This window comes from Rhinoderma darwinii, chromosome 3 (assembly GCF_050947455.1).
Source record: "Rhinoderma darwinii isolate aRhiDar2 chromosome 3, aRhiDar2.hap1, whole genome shotgun sequence".
Lineage (NCBI taxonomy): Eukaryota > Metazoa > Chordata > Amphibia > Anura > Rhinodermatidae > Rhinoderma > Rhinoderma darwinii.
Window position 1 is genome coordinate 42,782,049 of NC_134689.1, and position 15,712 is coordinate 42,797,760.

Genomic DNA, 15,712 nt, shown 5'->3' on the forward strand with positions numbered 1-15,712 from the left:
GCCCAGCTTCTGGCAGTGCAGACACACAGCGTGTTCTCGAGAGATCACGCTGTGACGTCACTCACAGGTCCTGCATCGTGTCGGACGAGCGAGGACACATCGGCACCAGAGGCTACAGTTGATTCTGCAGCAGCATCAGCGTTTGCAGGTAAGTCGATGTAGCTACTTACCTGCAAACGCTGATGCTGCTGCAGAATCAACTGTAGCCTCTGGTGCCGATGTGGCCGACACCATGCAGGACCTGGGGCAGGAAGTGAGTGACGTCACAGCGTGATCTCTCGAGAACACGGCTGTGTCTGCACTGCCAGAAGCTGGGCGTTCTGAAGAGAAGTGGATGATACTTCTCGTCAGAACGCCCAGCTAGTAAAAGTAGTAAAAACGCCCCGATGTACGCACATAATACACACCCACTTGGACTTTTACTTTAAACACGCCCACTTGGACTTTTGCAAGCCTCATTTGCATAAATACAAAAATGGTCATAACTTGGCCAAAAATGCTCGTTTTTTAAAAATAAAAACGTTACTGTAATCTACATTGCAGCGCCGATCTGCTGCAATAGCAGATAGGGGTTGCAAAATCTGGTGACAGAGCCTCTTTAAGCACCCCATTGAATTCAATGGGAAACCCTGCAACAGAAGTGCTGTGATTCCGCAGCATTAATTGACATGCTGCGGTTGAAGAAACCGCACCGCAGTTAAATTTTTGTGCGTTTTTTCCGGCTGCATTTTTCCGCAGTGTGGGGATGAGATTTGTTGGAATCTCACCCACACTACTGCTTCTGTAATACGCTGCAGATTTTTGGCAACTAATCAGTTGCGGAAAATCCGTAGTGTTTACGCTGTGTGTTTTGTACGCTAAGGGTAGGAATACACACGGCATATTCAGGATGGATACACTGGGTCAACCTGCGCAGCGTATCCGCCCTGAACACCACGGGGAATGCTGTCCGAAAAGCCGCACCGTTGTGTGTGTTCGTACCCTAAAGGGTCTGTATTACTTTAAAGAGGCTCTGTCACCAGATTTTGCAACCCCTACCTCCTATTGCAGCAGATCGGCGCTGCAATGTAGATTACAGTAACGTTTTTATTTTTAAAAAACGAGCATTTTTGGCCAAGTTATGACCATTTTTGTATTTATGCAAATGAGGCTTGCAAAAGTACAACTGGGCGTGTTTAAAGTAAATATACAACTGGGCGTGTATTATGTGCGTACATCGGGGCGTTTTTACTACTTTTACTAGCTGGGCGTTCTCACGAGAAGTATCATCCACTTCTCTTCAGAACGCCCAGCTTCTGGCAGTGCAGACACAGCCGTGTTCTCGAGAGATCACGCTGTGACGTCACTCACAGGTCCTGCATCGTGTCAGACGAGCGAGGACATCGGCACCAGAGGCTACAGATGATTCTGCAGCAGCATCGGCGTTTGCAGGTAAGTCGATGTAGCTACTTACCTGCAAACGCCGATGCTGCTGCAGAATCAACTGTAGCCTCTGGTGCCGATGTGTCCTCGCTCGTCTGACACGATGCAGGACCTGTGAGTGACGTCACAGATCTGCACTGCCAGAAGCTGGGCGTTCTGAAGAGAAGTGGATGATACTTCTCGTCAGAACGCCCAGCTAGTAAAAGTAGTAAAAACGCCCCGATGTACGCACATAATACACGCCCACTTGGACTTTTACTTTTCAACACGCCCACTTGGACTTTTGCAAGCCTCATTTGCATAAATACAAAAATGGTCATAACTTGGCCAAAAATGCTCGTTTTTTTAAAAATAAAACCGTTACTGTAATCTACATTGCAGCGCCTATCTGCTGCAATAGCAGATAGGGGCTGCAAAATCTGGTGACAGAGCCTCTTTAAGGCGTCTGGGGACTGTATTTGTTTAGGGGGTCTGGGCTGGGTCTTTATTACTTTAGGGGGTCTGGTCTGGAGTCTGTATTTAGGGGTCTGGTCTGAGGTCTGTATTTGAAAAAGCCGAACAGAAACGAAGCGGCTCAGCGCTCACACGAGCACTTCTGCAGCTTTGTTTTAGCTATTTGTGGGGGTCTCAGTGCTCGGACCCCCACCAATCAAAACTTCTGACATGTCACTATGACTTGTTAGAAGTTTGTCAAACATTTAGTTTCCCTTTAACATTAAAGTGCTTATTTCTTAGCATTCATTTCAATTATTCTAGCGGCATATAACTGTCTAGCAGCACATAACTGTCTATCGGCACATCACTGTCTAGCGGCACATCACTGTCTAGCGGCACATCACTGTCTAGCGGCACATCACTGTCTAGCGGCACATCACTGTCTAGCGGCACATCACTGTCTAGCGGCATATAACTGTCTAGCGGCACATCACTGTCTAGCGGCACATCACTGTCTAGCGGCATATAACTGTAGCGGCACATCACTGTCTAGCGGCACATCACTGTCTAGCGGCACATCACTGTCTAGCGGCACATCACTGTCTAGCGGCACATCACTGTCTAGCGGCACATCACTGTCTAGCGGCATATAACTGTCTAGCGGCACATCACTGTCTAGCGGCACATCACTGTCTAGCGGCACATCACTGTCTAGCGGCACATCACTGTCTAGCAGCATACTTTCATTAATCTAGTAGAATAGATTTCTGTGATAATCGGGCATGTACACTAAGCCTTCTAGATCATGATTCCCACTGGGGTCACGGATCGATGTAAGTGACGACATTCTGTATACAGACCTGCAGCATATAGAACTGATATGAATTAATATACTCCGTCCAGCGCTGGGTAAAACTTTAGCCATGGACAATTATACAGAATCACCAGTAGGTGGCGAGCTGCAACAAGTCCCTTTAGAGAAGGTGTAGAATGACTGCTGTACAGGGACCAATAGCCGGGGACGGGGTTGGCTTTATGTCTCGCTATATAAAGGGCTGTCCAGGGATCCTCCATTAGTTGGCTGAGTAAAGGAGTACTTGAGGGGGGAATCATTTCTTGGGGTGGGGGAAGCTTAATTCATCGTCCTTTTCTGTACACGAATGAAGTTCTAAGAAACATTAAGGCAACGAGCAGCGTTTATCAAGTCAAGATAGTAATTGTAACTTCTGTAACTTCTTAAGACAACCACCTCCCGTGCCCCATAAGGTAAGTCGCAGGATTTGGGGGTTCCTCACATACTTTCAGGTGTTGTGTGACGTAGATATAACTTACATGCTGAGCTATTTCTAAAATCTATCTCGTGGGGACTTGAGACAAGTGAATTTCATTCATTGGTTTCCACAATTAGTGAATTGACGCACGGTTTACCGGCCATTCATTTTCGATTCACCAGGTTTGAGATGCGTTTTTAGCGAATTGAAGAAAATGATAGAATTGATTCTCCTATTGTTTTGTATGACAAATTGTCTGCAAAGTTGTACTGTCTAGTTTTCTAGTATATTGAACTGCGGTTATCTAAGAACAAGTCTAATGTGTTAGATTGCGAGCTCTGGTGGATACATGTATAGCTGTGTGACTGATCATCACTGCAGACCCTAAACTTCTAGACGTTGTTATTTCGTTTGTTTTTAAAAGAGAACTACAGTGTAAAAATCGGGATTATAAATAAAGTAAATTCTGCTGCGAGGCCTACTCTGTGAGAAACCCTGTACTTCCTATAGGGGGGACATGTCTGGACTTGTCCTCTGAGGGGAAGTTTCAAACCGCTTAGTGGGAGGGTCTGCAGTGACGTCATCCAGGGGAGGGCGGAGCTTGTGCTATACAGTCTGTAGACTGGGGGAGTGGCTATAGTGACAGCCTGTGGGGAGGGGGCTGTGTAACGTGGAGGAGGGGGCTGGTAGCTTTTGATAGCAGTGTCAGCAGCAGCTGCTCTTCATGGTTTGCTGAGGCTTTTGTACTTGAAGGCCGTTGAGCCAGTAACAAGAAATGTAAAGCCTGGCTGCAAAGTGAGCTCTGCTACACCTGTCACATGCAAAGGAAGGAAGAAATCGTTCTTACACAGCGCAGCTACAATTATAATACCGTGAAATAATACGTGTGCCCCTAGAAACTGAGTTTACGGTTGGACCATTCATGTCAAGGAGGACGTTCCCTGCATTCTGCTATCATTGCGCACTTTCACCTGGGAAAATAAACATTGACAGTAAATTAAAGTCTGCGATCCATCCTCTTCTGTTTATAGTTTTCTATTTGGTATTTATGTATGTGTATATATATCATTTCTGCAGAAGTTGAGTGACAACAAATATGGCCACCATTGCAGCAACCACTGGACTGGTCACCCAGCTTTCTTAGAGTCCTGAACAGCATAACTTCTTGGTTATGTCGCTGAGAGGTATCGGTGCATAACTGGGTAGGTTTGGTGTACAGGCGTTTGATATGACAATCAAGTTCGCTGTTATCCGGCTTTCCAAAAACCAGAAATAATTATGGCTTCACAGTTGGCGGTAGTAAGCCAGGCAGGAGGAACGCATACACACATACAGGTTTTCTCAGGGCTGGCTCCAGGTTTGTGTGGGCCTCTGGGTTGAAACAGACTAGCAATGCTCTGGTTGGGCATTCTGGTCCAGGAGGAGTACCTGATGTCACTGACCATATATGGACAGTGATGTCAGGGACTCCCTCTAAGAGCATAATCCCTGACAAGAGCCTTGGCAACGCTCTGGCCAGGGATTCTGCTCCTGGAGGAGCCCCTGATGTCACTGTCCAGATATGCATCGTGCAGGAGCGGAATCCCTGTCCACAGAGTTTCTAACGCTCTGGCCGGGCATCCCGGTCCAAGGTGAGCGGAATCCCTGGCAGCGTAAAGCACCAGCCCTAGGTCTTTGCCGATGCTCTGGCCAGGGATTCCGCTCCTGGAGGAGCCATGACCGCAACGTAAGGGTATGTGCACACGCTAGCTGGCTTGGCTTTTACGGCTGAAATGACAGACTGTTTTCAGGAGAAAACAGCTGCCTCGTTTCAGCCGTAACTGCTCCTCGCATTTTGCGAGGCTTCTCTGACAGCCGTAAATTTGGAGCTGTGCTTCATTGAGTTCAATGAAGAACGGCTCAAATTACGTCTGAAAGAAGTGTCCTGCATATAATGTATATAAGTGTCCTGCGCTTCTTTTGACGAGGCTGTATTTTTACGCGTCGTCGTTTGACACCTGTCAAACGACGACGCGTAAATGACAGGTTGTCTGCACAATACGTCGGCAAACCCATTCAAATGAATGGGCAGATGTTTGCCGACGTATTGTAGCCTTATTTTCAGACGTAAAACGAGGCATAATACGCCTCGTTTACGTCTGAAAATAGGTCGTGTGAACCCAGCCTAAAGCATCGGCCCTAGGTCTTCTACACAGCCATATATAAAAAAAAAGTTAAAGGGACATTCTGGCCAAAACAAAACTTTCCCATGTGTACCATCTTGGTATTCCATGTGTCAGATTTTACCTGTTATTTTTCTTGCTGCCTCTTTCTCTATATATCAGACTGGGATGGTTGCTTAGCAGCCGTGTGAATCCGGCTCGGTGATACCCATCACAGGCTTCAGCAGTTCCTGTACCACACTAGTTTTCCACAGGGGAGGGCAGAAAATTTTATCAGCTACCACTGATACTCAGACAGGTTCCTGCCACACCGGTATAATGTAGAAGAATACAGTGCAGCCTCCCTGTCTGTATACTTATGGTTTCTCGGCTTATTTAGAATATAGAATGATAATCGGTGTCCCCCAGCATGCAGCAATGGTATGGTCTTTAGCTGGTCATGTGGTGCTGTGCTGCTAAAGCATCATGGGATTTATAGCAAAGCAGAGAGGAAGAGAAAGCTGGGGAAATCTAAGAATCAAGATGGAGGCTTTTTTTTTTTAAAGCATAGACCAGGCGTAAGTACAGTATATATAAAAAGAAGTGTGGTGTGGTATACAGTCAGGTGGGGAATGCAGACATGGAAAGTTGTGTTTCCACTGGCGGTCTTCTTTAAATGTAATTCTACTGAGATCTGTTCTTGTATATGAACACATACCTTCTAACTGTCGGAGATGGGGAAAATGCCACTGTGGCCCCATAACCGATAAGAGAACAGAGAGGCTTCACACGGTGCGGTCAGATTCACACGGTGCTGTTCGATTGGTTGGGCAGATCATTGATTGAACAATAATAATCCTGGGTATGGCACCTGCATGTTAATAAGCTGCATTGCCTTGGGCCCCAGGGTGCAAAAAATGCAAATGAGGGCGACGGTAGCCCTTTAGTCATCAATCCTGATCGCGAAATGCATTCAGCGATGTCCATATACATACAGAACATTGCAGAGTCTAATTTCCCTTCTTGCGTTGCAGATGATTGACACACTTGTAACATCAGACGCTCAGGACCTTCTTTACCAGCTGAACTCACTCTTGGAGCAGGAACTGAAATGCCAGCCAAAAACGTGCGGTTTGCGGTTGATTGAAACGGCTCATGACAATGGCCTCCGGATGACTACCAGACTACGTGACTTTGAAGTGAAAGATTTGCTGAGCTTAACTCAGTTCTTTGGTTTCAGTACAGAAACATTCTCCTTATCTGTCAACCTTTTGGACCGTTTTTTAGCCAAAATGAAGGTAGGCGATGACGCGATCTTGTAACCATAACGTAATACGAGAATTGCTTACGTACGTAGGCTGGGTTCACACACCAAGGGTATGTTCACGTGGCACGGATTTGCTATAGGCGAATCCGTTGTGGATTTTTAGAAAATCCATGGCAGAAACTCCGATTTTGGCCACGGATTAGACCTTTTGTAATTCAGTGGAGCTAAGCCGTGTCTTTTTAGCGTGGAATCTGCGTCAATAATTAACATGTTGACCATTTTAAAATTCCGCAGTGCATTCTTTATTCCGCTCAGGTATTTTTCTGAGCATGTGAATGGGGTAAGAAATACTCCATTTAAATCCATTGCTGGCGGAATGTTAGCGAATTCTGTCTGGATTTAGGAGTGGAATCTGCGCTTAAATCCTTATAGAATCCTGGATGTGTGAACAAAGCCTTAGGCCGGTAATGCATGTTAATGAGATTCTGTACATAAAAGAAACCATCTCCAATGTGGGGTTTTCAAATTGTGTGACAAATATCCCTGTGTTCCTGGTCTAATGCTGTTAGCTTGAAGGACCAGTTTCGCTCTTAGGGTATGTTCACACACACTATTTACGGACGTAATTCAGGCGTTTTTCCCCTGGAATTACGGCCGAAAAAACGGCTCCAAACCGTCGGCAAACATCTGCCCATTGAATTCAATGGGTCTTACGATGTTCTGTGCAGACAGGCTTTTTTTTTTTTACACGCCGCTGTCAAAAGACGGCCGCCTCAAAGAAGTGCCTGTCACTTCTTGGGATGTAATTGGAGCTGTTTTTCATTGACTCAATTGAAAAACGGCTCCAATTACGTCCGTAATGGACGCCGCGAAAAACGCCTGCACCTGCAAAAACTTCTGAAATTCAGGAGCTGTTTTCGCCTGAAAACAACCCCGTAATTTCAGACTTATTTTACGTTTGCGTGTGAACATACCCTTACGGTATGTTCACACGCAGTGTTTTCAGGTGTATTTCGGGGCGTTTACGCCTGAAAAAACGGATGCTGAATGACTACAAACATCTGCCCATTGAAATCAATGGGAAAAACCGCATTTAGTTCATACGGGGCGTCTTTTTTTACGACTGTTTTAAAAAATGGAGCGTAAAAAGCCGCTCCGTGAAAAGAAGCATGTCACTTCTTGAGGCGTTTTTTGGAGCTGATTTCCCATTGAGCACTATGAAAAACGCCTCAAAAGAAGCTCCAAATTAAAAGAAGCTTCATTTTCAGCTTCAAAAACGCCTGAAAATCAGGGGCTGTTTTCCCTTAAACTTTGCTAAGCATCTGAACATACCCTTAAGGCCCCATGTACATGGCCGTGCCTGTAATTACAGCCGGCCGCGGACAGCCACCTCCATTTTCGGCCCATGCTCCAGTGTGTAACTATGTGTTACTATGTAACTTGAATCTTTGATTTGTTTTATGCACAATATTTTATTTGCTGCAAATGCTTAAATTGCATCCTTTTTTTACTCTAATTTCAGGTACAACCTAAACATCTGGGTTGTGTCGGACTGACCTGTTTCTACTTGGCTGTAAAAACGACTGAAGAAGAAAGAAACGTGCCCCTGGCAACTGATTTGATCAGAATAAGTCAGTACAAGTTCACGGTGTGTGACATGATGCGCATGGAGAAGATCGTTTTGGAAAAGTTGGGCTGGAAAGTGAAAACCACAACCGCATATCACCTCTTACAGCTATACTATTCCCTTGTGATTGAGAACTTATCGAGTGAAAGGTAAAACGTTAATCAGTTTGAGATCCTTTTTTTTTTTTTTAAGGCCTTGTTCGCACAGTGTGGATTTGTTGTAGGTTTTGCCTGTTTTTTTTTGTTTGTTTTTTTAGACAAAAACAGGTAGACCGACACAGAAGTGGACACAAAAGAAAGGAGATGCATCAGTCTTTTCTTTACCTTTTTCTTCCTTTTAGATATAATTGTGGCTTAAAAAACCGCCACAAAAAACGGCATCAAAACTGTGTGTGTGTGAGCCTTGGGGTATGTTCACACCGCTTATTTTCGGGCCATAAACAGGCGAAAAATCTGGAGCCGAACGCCTCCAAACATCTGCCCATTGATTTCAATGGGAAAAACGTAGTTCGGTTCCGTCGAGCCGTTTTTTTTACGTGGCCTTTTTTCAAAACGGCCGTGTAAAAAAAAATGACCATAAAAAAAGTGCAGGTCACTTCTTGCGACGTTTTTGGAGCCGTTTTTCATAGACGGCCGTGAAAAAAGGAATAACTTTGTAAATAATTAGCATTACTTATCTTGGACTGAGTTACAGCGTGTATTAGGCCGGGTTCCCACGTAGTGTAAACGCTATGGAAATCTTTGCAGAAATTCCACAGCATTTACAGTAGCAGCAAAGTGAATTTAGATTTAGAAAATATGGATAGGGGATACATGTGTTTTATGGCACAACCCCTTTACACCTCCAGGAACAGCGAAATTGGTGTTCCTGGCCGTTAGAGCAGCGTGTCAGCTTCTGACACCTGCAGTGTATGGAGTGGGCTCAGCGCGAAGCGGTAAGGGGGCCCGGCGATGCCGACTATAAGACTCAGGGACTTTTTAACAAGATTTATTCTTGCTAAAAACTGCATCTTATAGTCTGAAAAATACGGTATATGTTGCCAGAGCAAATCTGTCAGCCGAGATCCCTGTTGGAATATGTATTGCTTATGTTAAGGAAACACTTGACTACTGGTGGGCCAAGAGGGCTCATGGAGGAGACTGGCGACTGATTCCTTTTTAACCTGACTTTTAGTAAAACACCTGCACTGAGATCTTGGGTAGAGTCTGAGAGACGAGGCCCTGAGATGGTTTATTTAGAAATACTGAAAAGTACAAGAAATGTAGAAGAGCATTATTAGAGCTCACGAGATACATCTGCAATTAGTGCAGCAATTTATGTTTGATATTTGCTTACTTTATTTATTTATTTTCCTCCTAGGAAAAAAATGTTTTCATTGGAACGTCTTGAAACAAATCTTAAGGCCTGTCACTGTAGGCTTGGTTTCTCTAAAGCAAAGGTAAGTCCAGGAAGAGGAATGGGCAAATGATGTGATCCTGAATGTTTGGCCGATGCTGTAATATGAATAGGATTATCAAGACTTCTTATGAATCCAATATTATAAAGTGATGGCATATCGCAAGGTTATTCTATCATTTTACCACTTGGACCACTACCGATCCTGAGAATGAAGGGGCTTCAGCACTGATTTAGCACTGCTTCTTCTGCGTTTTTTACCTACACATCGGTTCTCTCATCTACACGCTGTGCAGGGAACTGTGGTATGGCTCCTGTGCAGGAAAAACATGGAAGAGGACCCAGCACTAAAGCAGAGCTGTGGCCCCTTCATTCATTCTACCGATATGCCGTCCCCTCGTAGAATGGGAATATCTCTCTAAGGGTATGTGCACACACACTAATTACGGCCGTAATTGACGGACGTATTTCGGCCACAAGTACCGGACCGAACACAGTGCAGGGAGCTGGGCTCCTAGCATCATACTTATGTACGATGCTAGGAGTCCCTGCCTCTCCGTGGAACTACTGTCCCGTACTGAAAACATGATTACAGTACGGGACAGTTGTCCTGCAGCGAGGCAGGGACTCCTAGCGTCGTACATAACTATGATGCTAGGAGCCCGGCTCCCTGCACTGTGTTCGGTCCGGTACTTGCGGCCGAAATACCTCCGTCAATTACAGACGTAATTAGTGTGTGTGCACATACCCTAATAAACATACCAAAAACTGGGATCTAGTGACTGCTCTGATGTGGATGGAATTTGTAGCAATATATCCAGACTAGTAACTCATGTACAGGAAATCAGAAGATTTTTTTAGTGTCTCTGGTCTTGGATAAGATCTGGCCAATCAGGGCTTGACAAAGGCCGTGTTCACACTGGTGTTGGGCTTCACTCTGTCAGTTTTCCATTATTTTTTTTTATTTTTTTACAAAATGCCATAGTTGGCTGTGCTATGCTGCTTGGAGTAAACAAACAAACTGAAATCTGATGGATCGATTATATTTAATTGGATTCATTAGAATTTATTGCAAAGCGCATCTTATTAGTCATGGATCCTGTAAGAATAAAACCTATGATGCCAGTGTGAACAGAACCCAATATATGAATTACATTTCCTGCTACAAAAATGATTTGATTTCTTCTGTGTGATGAAACAAGGCCTTACATATTTTCCCGTTTTTCTTTTGCTTAGCCCTCTTTGTTGGCACTGTCTATATTGGCGTTTGAGATGCAGGAACAGAAGCTGCTTGAATTGACAGATGCAATAGAAAGTCTACAGAAACATTCCAAGGTAAGAGGAATTCTCACTACATTAGTTCAACCCAGTTTACATTTAGACTTTCTGTATTTTCCTTACTTGAAGTTTACACCATCGTTACAAAACAGTATTGTATTTCAATGCCAATGACGGACAGAACTGATGCCCTATGTGCACCAGTCGGGCTGTGCACCTTCCATTGCTCATCATTCATTCTTCACCTTTTCCCTTTGCCTTTTTTTGTTCCAGATCAGCAGCAGAGATCTGTTTTGCTGGAAAGAATTCGTATCAAAGTGCCTTGCGGAATATTCTTCAAGCAAATGTTCAAAGCCAAATGTTCAAAAGCTTAAATGGATTGTATCTGGCCGCACAGCGAGACAGCTGAAGCACAGCTACTACAGAATAGCACATCTTCCCACAATTCCAGAATTTGGCTCCTAAAACCTATGGAAGGTAATTCTTATTATCCATCACCTGTAACGGTCATACATGATTTTCAAAAAAAAAACTCCATCATCCGATCTCATTTTATGTGCATTTCCTGGTCCTTTTGATTACAAGTATTAGAAGAACCGGGACATACAACCTACCGTAGGTCCGGTTTCATAGTCTTAAAAAGGGCAGAATTTTGCATTATGGTCAAAAATCCCGGCCCGACCGCAAGTTTTATTGACCCGAACAAACCGTATCTATGATAGATTTAGTTCCGGTCATTAGATTTGCCATCATGCCAGTATATTTGTGGCGGAAATACGGACAGAAAAATGTCCTTATTACATTCATGGGAAAGCGGATTTTTCACATGGAATAAAGAAAAAAATAAATAAATTGCCAGTAAATATGTATAATTTCTAAACCCTTGAGTGCCAGCTTCATAGAAAAAAAATAGGCATCGGCCGCACCGGCATCCTTTTTGGTGCGGCTGTCAAATTGCTTGTTAATGGCCGCGCATTCTTGCAGGTAAAACAGCTATTTATCTGCAAAAACTGTGCGCCCATTAATAAATACACCGAGCTGTGCCAAACAGGGTGCCTCGCAAATGCATTAATGCCGCTCTGTGGGGCCTTACCCTAATTCAGTGACTGCCTAATCCGATTACTTGGAGCTGTAGTTAAAGAGAACACGTCCCCAGGCAAATCTGTTTATAGATTAGTGCATATGTACAATGTCTTATCAAAAGTGATGGGCGCAAATACATCCACTACAGATTTTAGGGTATGGCCCGACTTGGCAGTGTCTGCATGTGGTCGAAGCCCGCTCACCTGCTGTATCCATTGGTCGCATGATTTTGCCAAGAATACCATGCATAATCAATCGGTCATTGGCCACGGCTCGTGAGCAGGGTTTGTGCCGCATGTGGACGCTGCTACATCGGCCCGCACCCTAAAAGCGTCAAGTAAACCAAGTCATTTTTAGTATACAAGCCTATTTCTATGACGTTAGGACTGTCATGTGACCGTGCCACCTTCCTAGTAATGGCTGATGTAAATGAGGGGCACATGACAAACCATCACCATTTAGTTTGGCGATATTAATCCCTCCACGGGCGGCTCTTTTACATCAGCACTCCTCCAGATGACAAGCTCTGCTTATTGTTGCACAAATGTGATGTTCAGCATGCGTAAGATCGATTTGGTAACATTAGGGCTTATTTAACTAAGCGTTTAAGCCATACCTTCCAATCTACCCGTTTTTCATGGGATTGTCTCACAAACGGGTCGCATAGTGGGTGTTTATGCAAATTTGCTTTAAAGCAGTCGTTTTTGGGGCATTCCCAAGCAGATCGGAGGGTAGTGGGGTAGTGCTTAAAAGTGTCCAGCGAATTGGTATGCAAATGTATGGCTGGCGTGCATTTGCGTAGAAGTGTCTGGTAGCTGATCACAGGAAATGTGGCTACCAATGTATAAGGAAATGGAGTGTATGAACCGCGTCCATTTACGCTGGAGTAGTGAAGGTTTTCTAAACAAGTATTAATCCCTACGGCACCGGAATACAATATTCCATTGTATACGCTCATGTATCACATATAAGGGTATACAATGGTCTTACAGAGCCGTAGGGATTTAGTGTTCTGCTGTACAGCATCCATGGATTTCTAGGGTAGGGGCACATTCAGATGTGGCGGAAACATCCCACTGGGGATTTGCCACAACGAATCTGCAGCAAAATTTGCATATTTGAGGGTTATCTATGATTCTCATTATATACCTCCGTAAAGCAGGCATAACTTTTTTTTATTTTAAGTATTATTATTTTAAAGATACATGCATCAATTAAAAGTTAAAATAGTAATTTAAAGCATTTTCTATCTCCTCTGCAGAGTCCAAAAAGAAAAAGTGTGTGACTATCCATGGAGCGTGTTTGGAATGCACAAACTGTGATGCCTACAGATAACATGGCAGCTAGTTTTAAGTTCTTTGAAGTTTCAAACTGAAAAAAGAAACAAAGACAAAAAAAAAAAAATAGTGAGAAGGATGTGATGGAAAGGTTTTACAGAGAAAATGCGCAGGACAAGGGACTGTTTTGGCTGGAGGCAGTTTTCAGTGGGCAGAGCGCTGGCGAAAATGTGACATTGATTGAGGTCCTATATGTCTGACTCCAGAAGTGACTGCCGCGTGTTCACTCCAACGTCAATTTTGTGGGAGAAAGTTATATAAGAGGGCTGTTGGGGCATCTTACGACATGAGCACCTACTGCAGGTTCACTTAACTCCACAGCCAGAGGCTAAAAAGACACGTAGCAAATCGAATGCACGACTCCTCAAGCAGCAATACTGTGTCCATGAGCTGCCGTTCATATATTTTAGATAGTTAGGCCTGTCTGTAAATTTACTATCAATGATGGAGACATTAGGCTTAAAGGAGAACTCCATCAAACAGCAAATGACAACCTATTCTGTAGGGTCAGTAATGTCTGCAGGTCTCTAAGGGAGGTCAGGGATGAGTTCTAACATCTACTGCTTGCAGGCAAAAGATTTTGTATAGGTGTTGGATAGGGTTGTATCTTGTCAACTTTTGATAAGGATGTATTCACACAGCTGTATTTTAGGTTTTCCTGTTTTACTTAAATGGGATCTGCTGCTGTTTTTTTTTTTTTGTTTTGTTTAAATCGTGTGAATCCAGTCATAGTAACCATAAGTTCACTATGTAAATACACTACAGATACTAATGTACTCTCAGCATCCCCGAGCACGTCCGCCCTTGACACTGAGGCATAAGCCTGACCGTCATTGATCCGCAGATGGAGTATAGAATGCCAAACTGATGTCCTGTGTATTTTCTCATTAAAAAAAATGTGCACTTTACTAGTTTTAAATACATTTAAGGTGGTGTTGTGATGCCAGGAGATGTTTTGAATGTTTGTCTGAATCCCTGTGTTAGTTTTCAGGGGCTCAAACTGTTCAGAGTCAAAGCAATTCACAACTGCCCGTACATAAGATCAGAACGCGTAGCTGCCTTTTAATGCTTGCAGGTCTACTAAGGTTGTTGCCTTGGTCTGTACTACATACGGCCACCAAAGGTCTCGCATTTAAGTTATTGTACAGCAAAATTAAGTTAGTTTACCCTTTAAAATCTGATGTTGGCGGATTATCTTCTAGTCGCCATTTTTGTTTAAGCGCCACATTCTCGGTTCTCTCCTATAAACGGAAATGTGGACCAGGTTACTAATGGTACTTTAGCGTTTACAATGCCAGGACGGAGATGAGAATAATGCTATAATACTCGATACTATGAATCTAGGATAAGAAATTTGAAGTAAAATTTGCAGAGGTGACCTAAAATATCATATGTACCTATCAAGAGCATGGACACGGGCGCAGCCTCTGTTATATCAGATTGCACTGCATTTCATTGAATGATTTTCATATACTGGAAGAATGTCGTGGTCATTCCCACGTTTATTGCCGTTATTTAATATTTATATTCTGATATATAGAGGCTGTATAAGGTGTGCGTGCTGCAGCTTGTGGACGGTGTGGCAAAAGTGTGTATCACCATTGCTCATCTACTAAAAGCTAGAGCTGCCAATAGGTTGGCATATTCTGGAGGGTCAATGCCGCAGTGCCTCTGTACAATGCAGTAAGAAGTGAGTGTACCTTTCAATAAATCTATTGAAAAGAAACTGAGTTGCTTTTGTTGTCGTGTATAAGATACGTATGTAAAACGGTCTGTCACTTACATCGCTATCTCGTTCACTAGTAAACCGATTCCTCTTCCAGGACGATAATTATTATATCCTATCTGGTCGTACACAAGGCTCCTCTGCCCCCCCCCCCCAACTCCTGCTTATAAACAGTTATTTCAATTGCAGTTCCTTCATTTGCCACAATCTACTTCCAGTGACTCAAAATCTTCAAGTGATCAGACGCCATTTTATCCAGTCGGCGTCATTTAATTTTGGCAGTCCAACTACTGCGGCTTTCTACAATTCAGTCGATCATTAGAAGGGTTGTCTCATAAAGACAACCGCATTACAAAACTAAGCTGGTTGATCGTCACACAGTCGGGCTTCCTTCACCCCTGGCGATCAGCAGGTATTGCCAGGGAAGCCACAACTGGTCACACATGTCGCTGTCTCTTACGAGGGTAAATGTAGCGTTACATGCTGGCCATTGAAATGAGTGGCCATTCTTGTAAGGCATGGATGTGCTGGGTCCGCCAGAGCAGGGAACCCCCTTATAATGGCCATATGCCCTACTAGAGCATATGAATGTTATCCTGATATCCTTTTTTTTTTTTTTTAAAGGGGTTTTCAATGGTTTAATACTAATGGCCTATCATTCATGATCAATATGGTTCCAACCTGTGGAACGCCCACCAATGGCCATTGTAGTGGTCATAGTCCTACTGAT

General features: G+C 43.8%; 1 protein-coding gene across 1 annotated transcript; it reads left to right on the forward strand.

Moving 5' to 3' along the window:
* Positions 1-2,626: 2,626 nt before the first annotated feature.
* On the forward strand, positions 2,627-14,982 carry CCNG1 (cyclin G1). The gene is made up of 7 exons (XM_075856308.1): positions 2,627-3,123; positions 6,304-6,567; positions 8,059-8,312; positions 9,523-9,601; positions 10,795-10,893; positions 11,110-11,313; positions 13,181-14,982. The coding sequence occupies exons 2-6, from the start codon at positions 6,304-6,306 to the stop codon at positions 11,299-11,301; spliced, it is 888 nt and encodes a 295-aa protein (XP_075712423.1). The 5' UTR covers positions 2,627-3,123; the 3' UTR covers positions 11,302-11,313; positions 13,181-14,982.
* The last annotated feature ends 730 nt before the right edge of the window (positions 14,983-15,712 follow it).

Bases quoted from the DNA above. Each gene is read 5' to 3' on its own strand.
- CCNG1 (XM_075856308.1), top strand. From the start codon at position 6,304: ATGATTGACACACTTGTAACATCAGACGCTCAGGACCTTCTTTACCAG. The intron at 8,313-9,522 runs GTAAAACGTTAA...TTTTCCTCCTAG, and splicing joins GAGAACTTATCGAGTGAAAG to GAAAAAAATGTTTTCATTGG. The intron at 9,602-10,794 runs GTAAGTCCAGGA...TCTTTTGCTTAG, and splicing joins TTGGTTTCTCTAAAGCAAAG to CCCTCTTTGTTGGCACTGTC.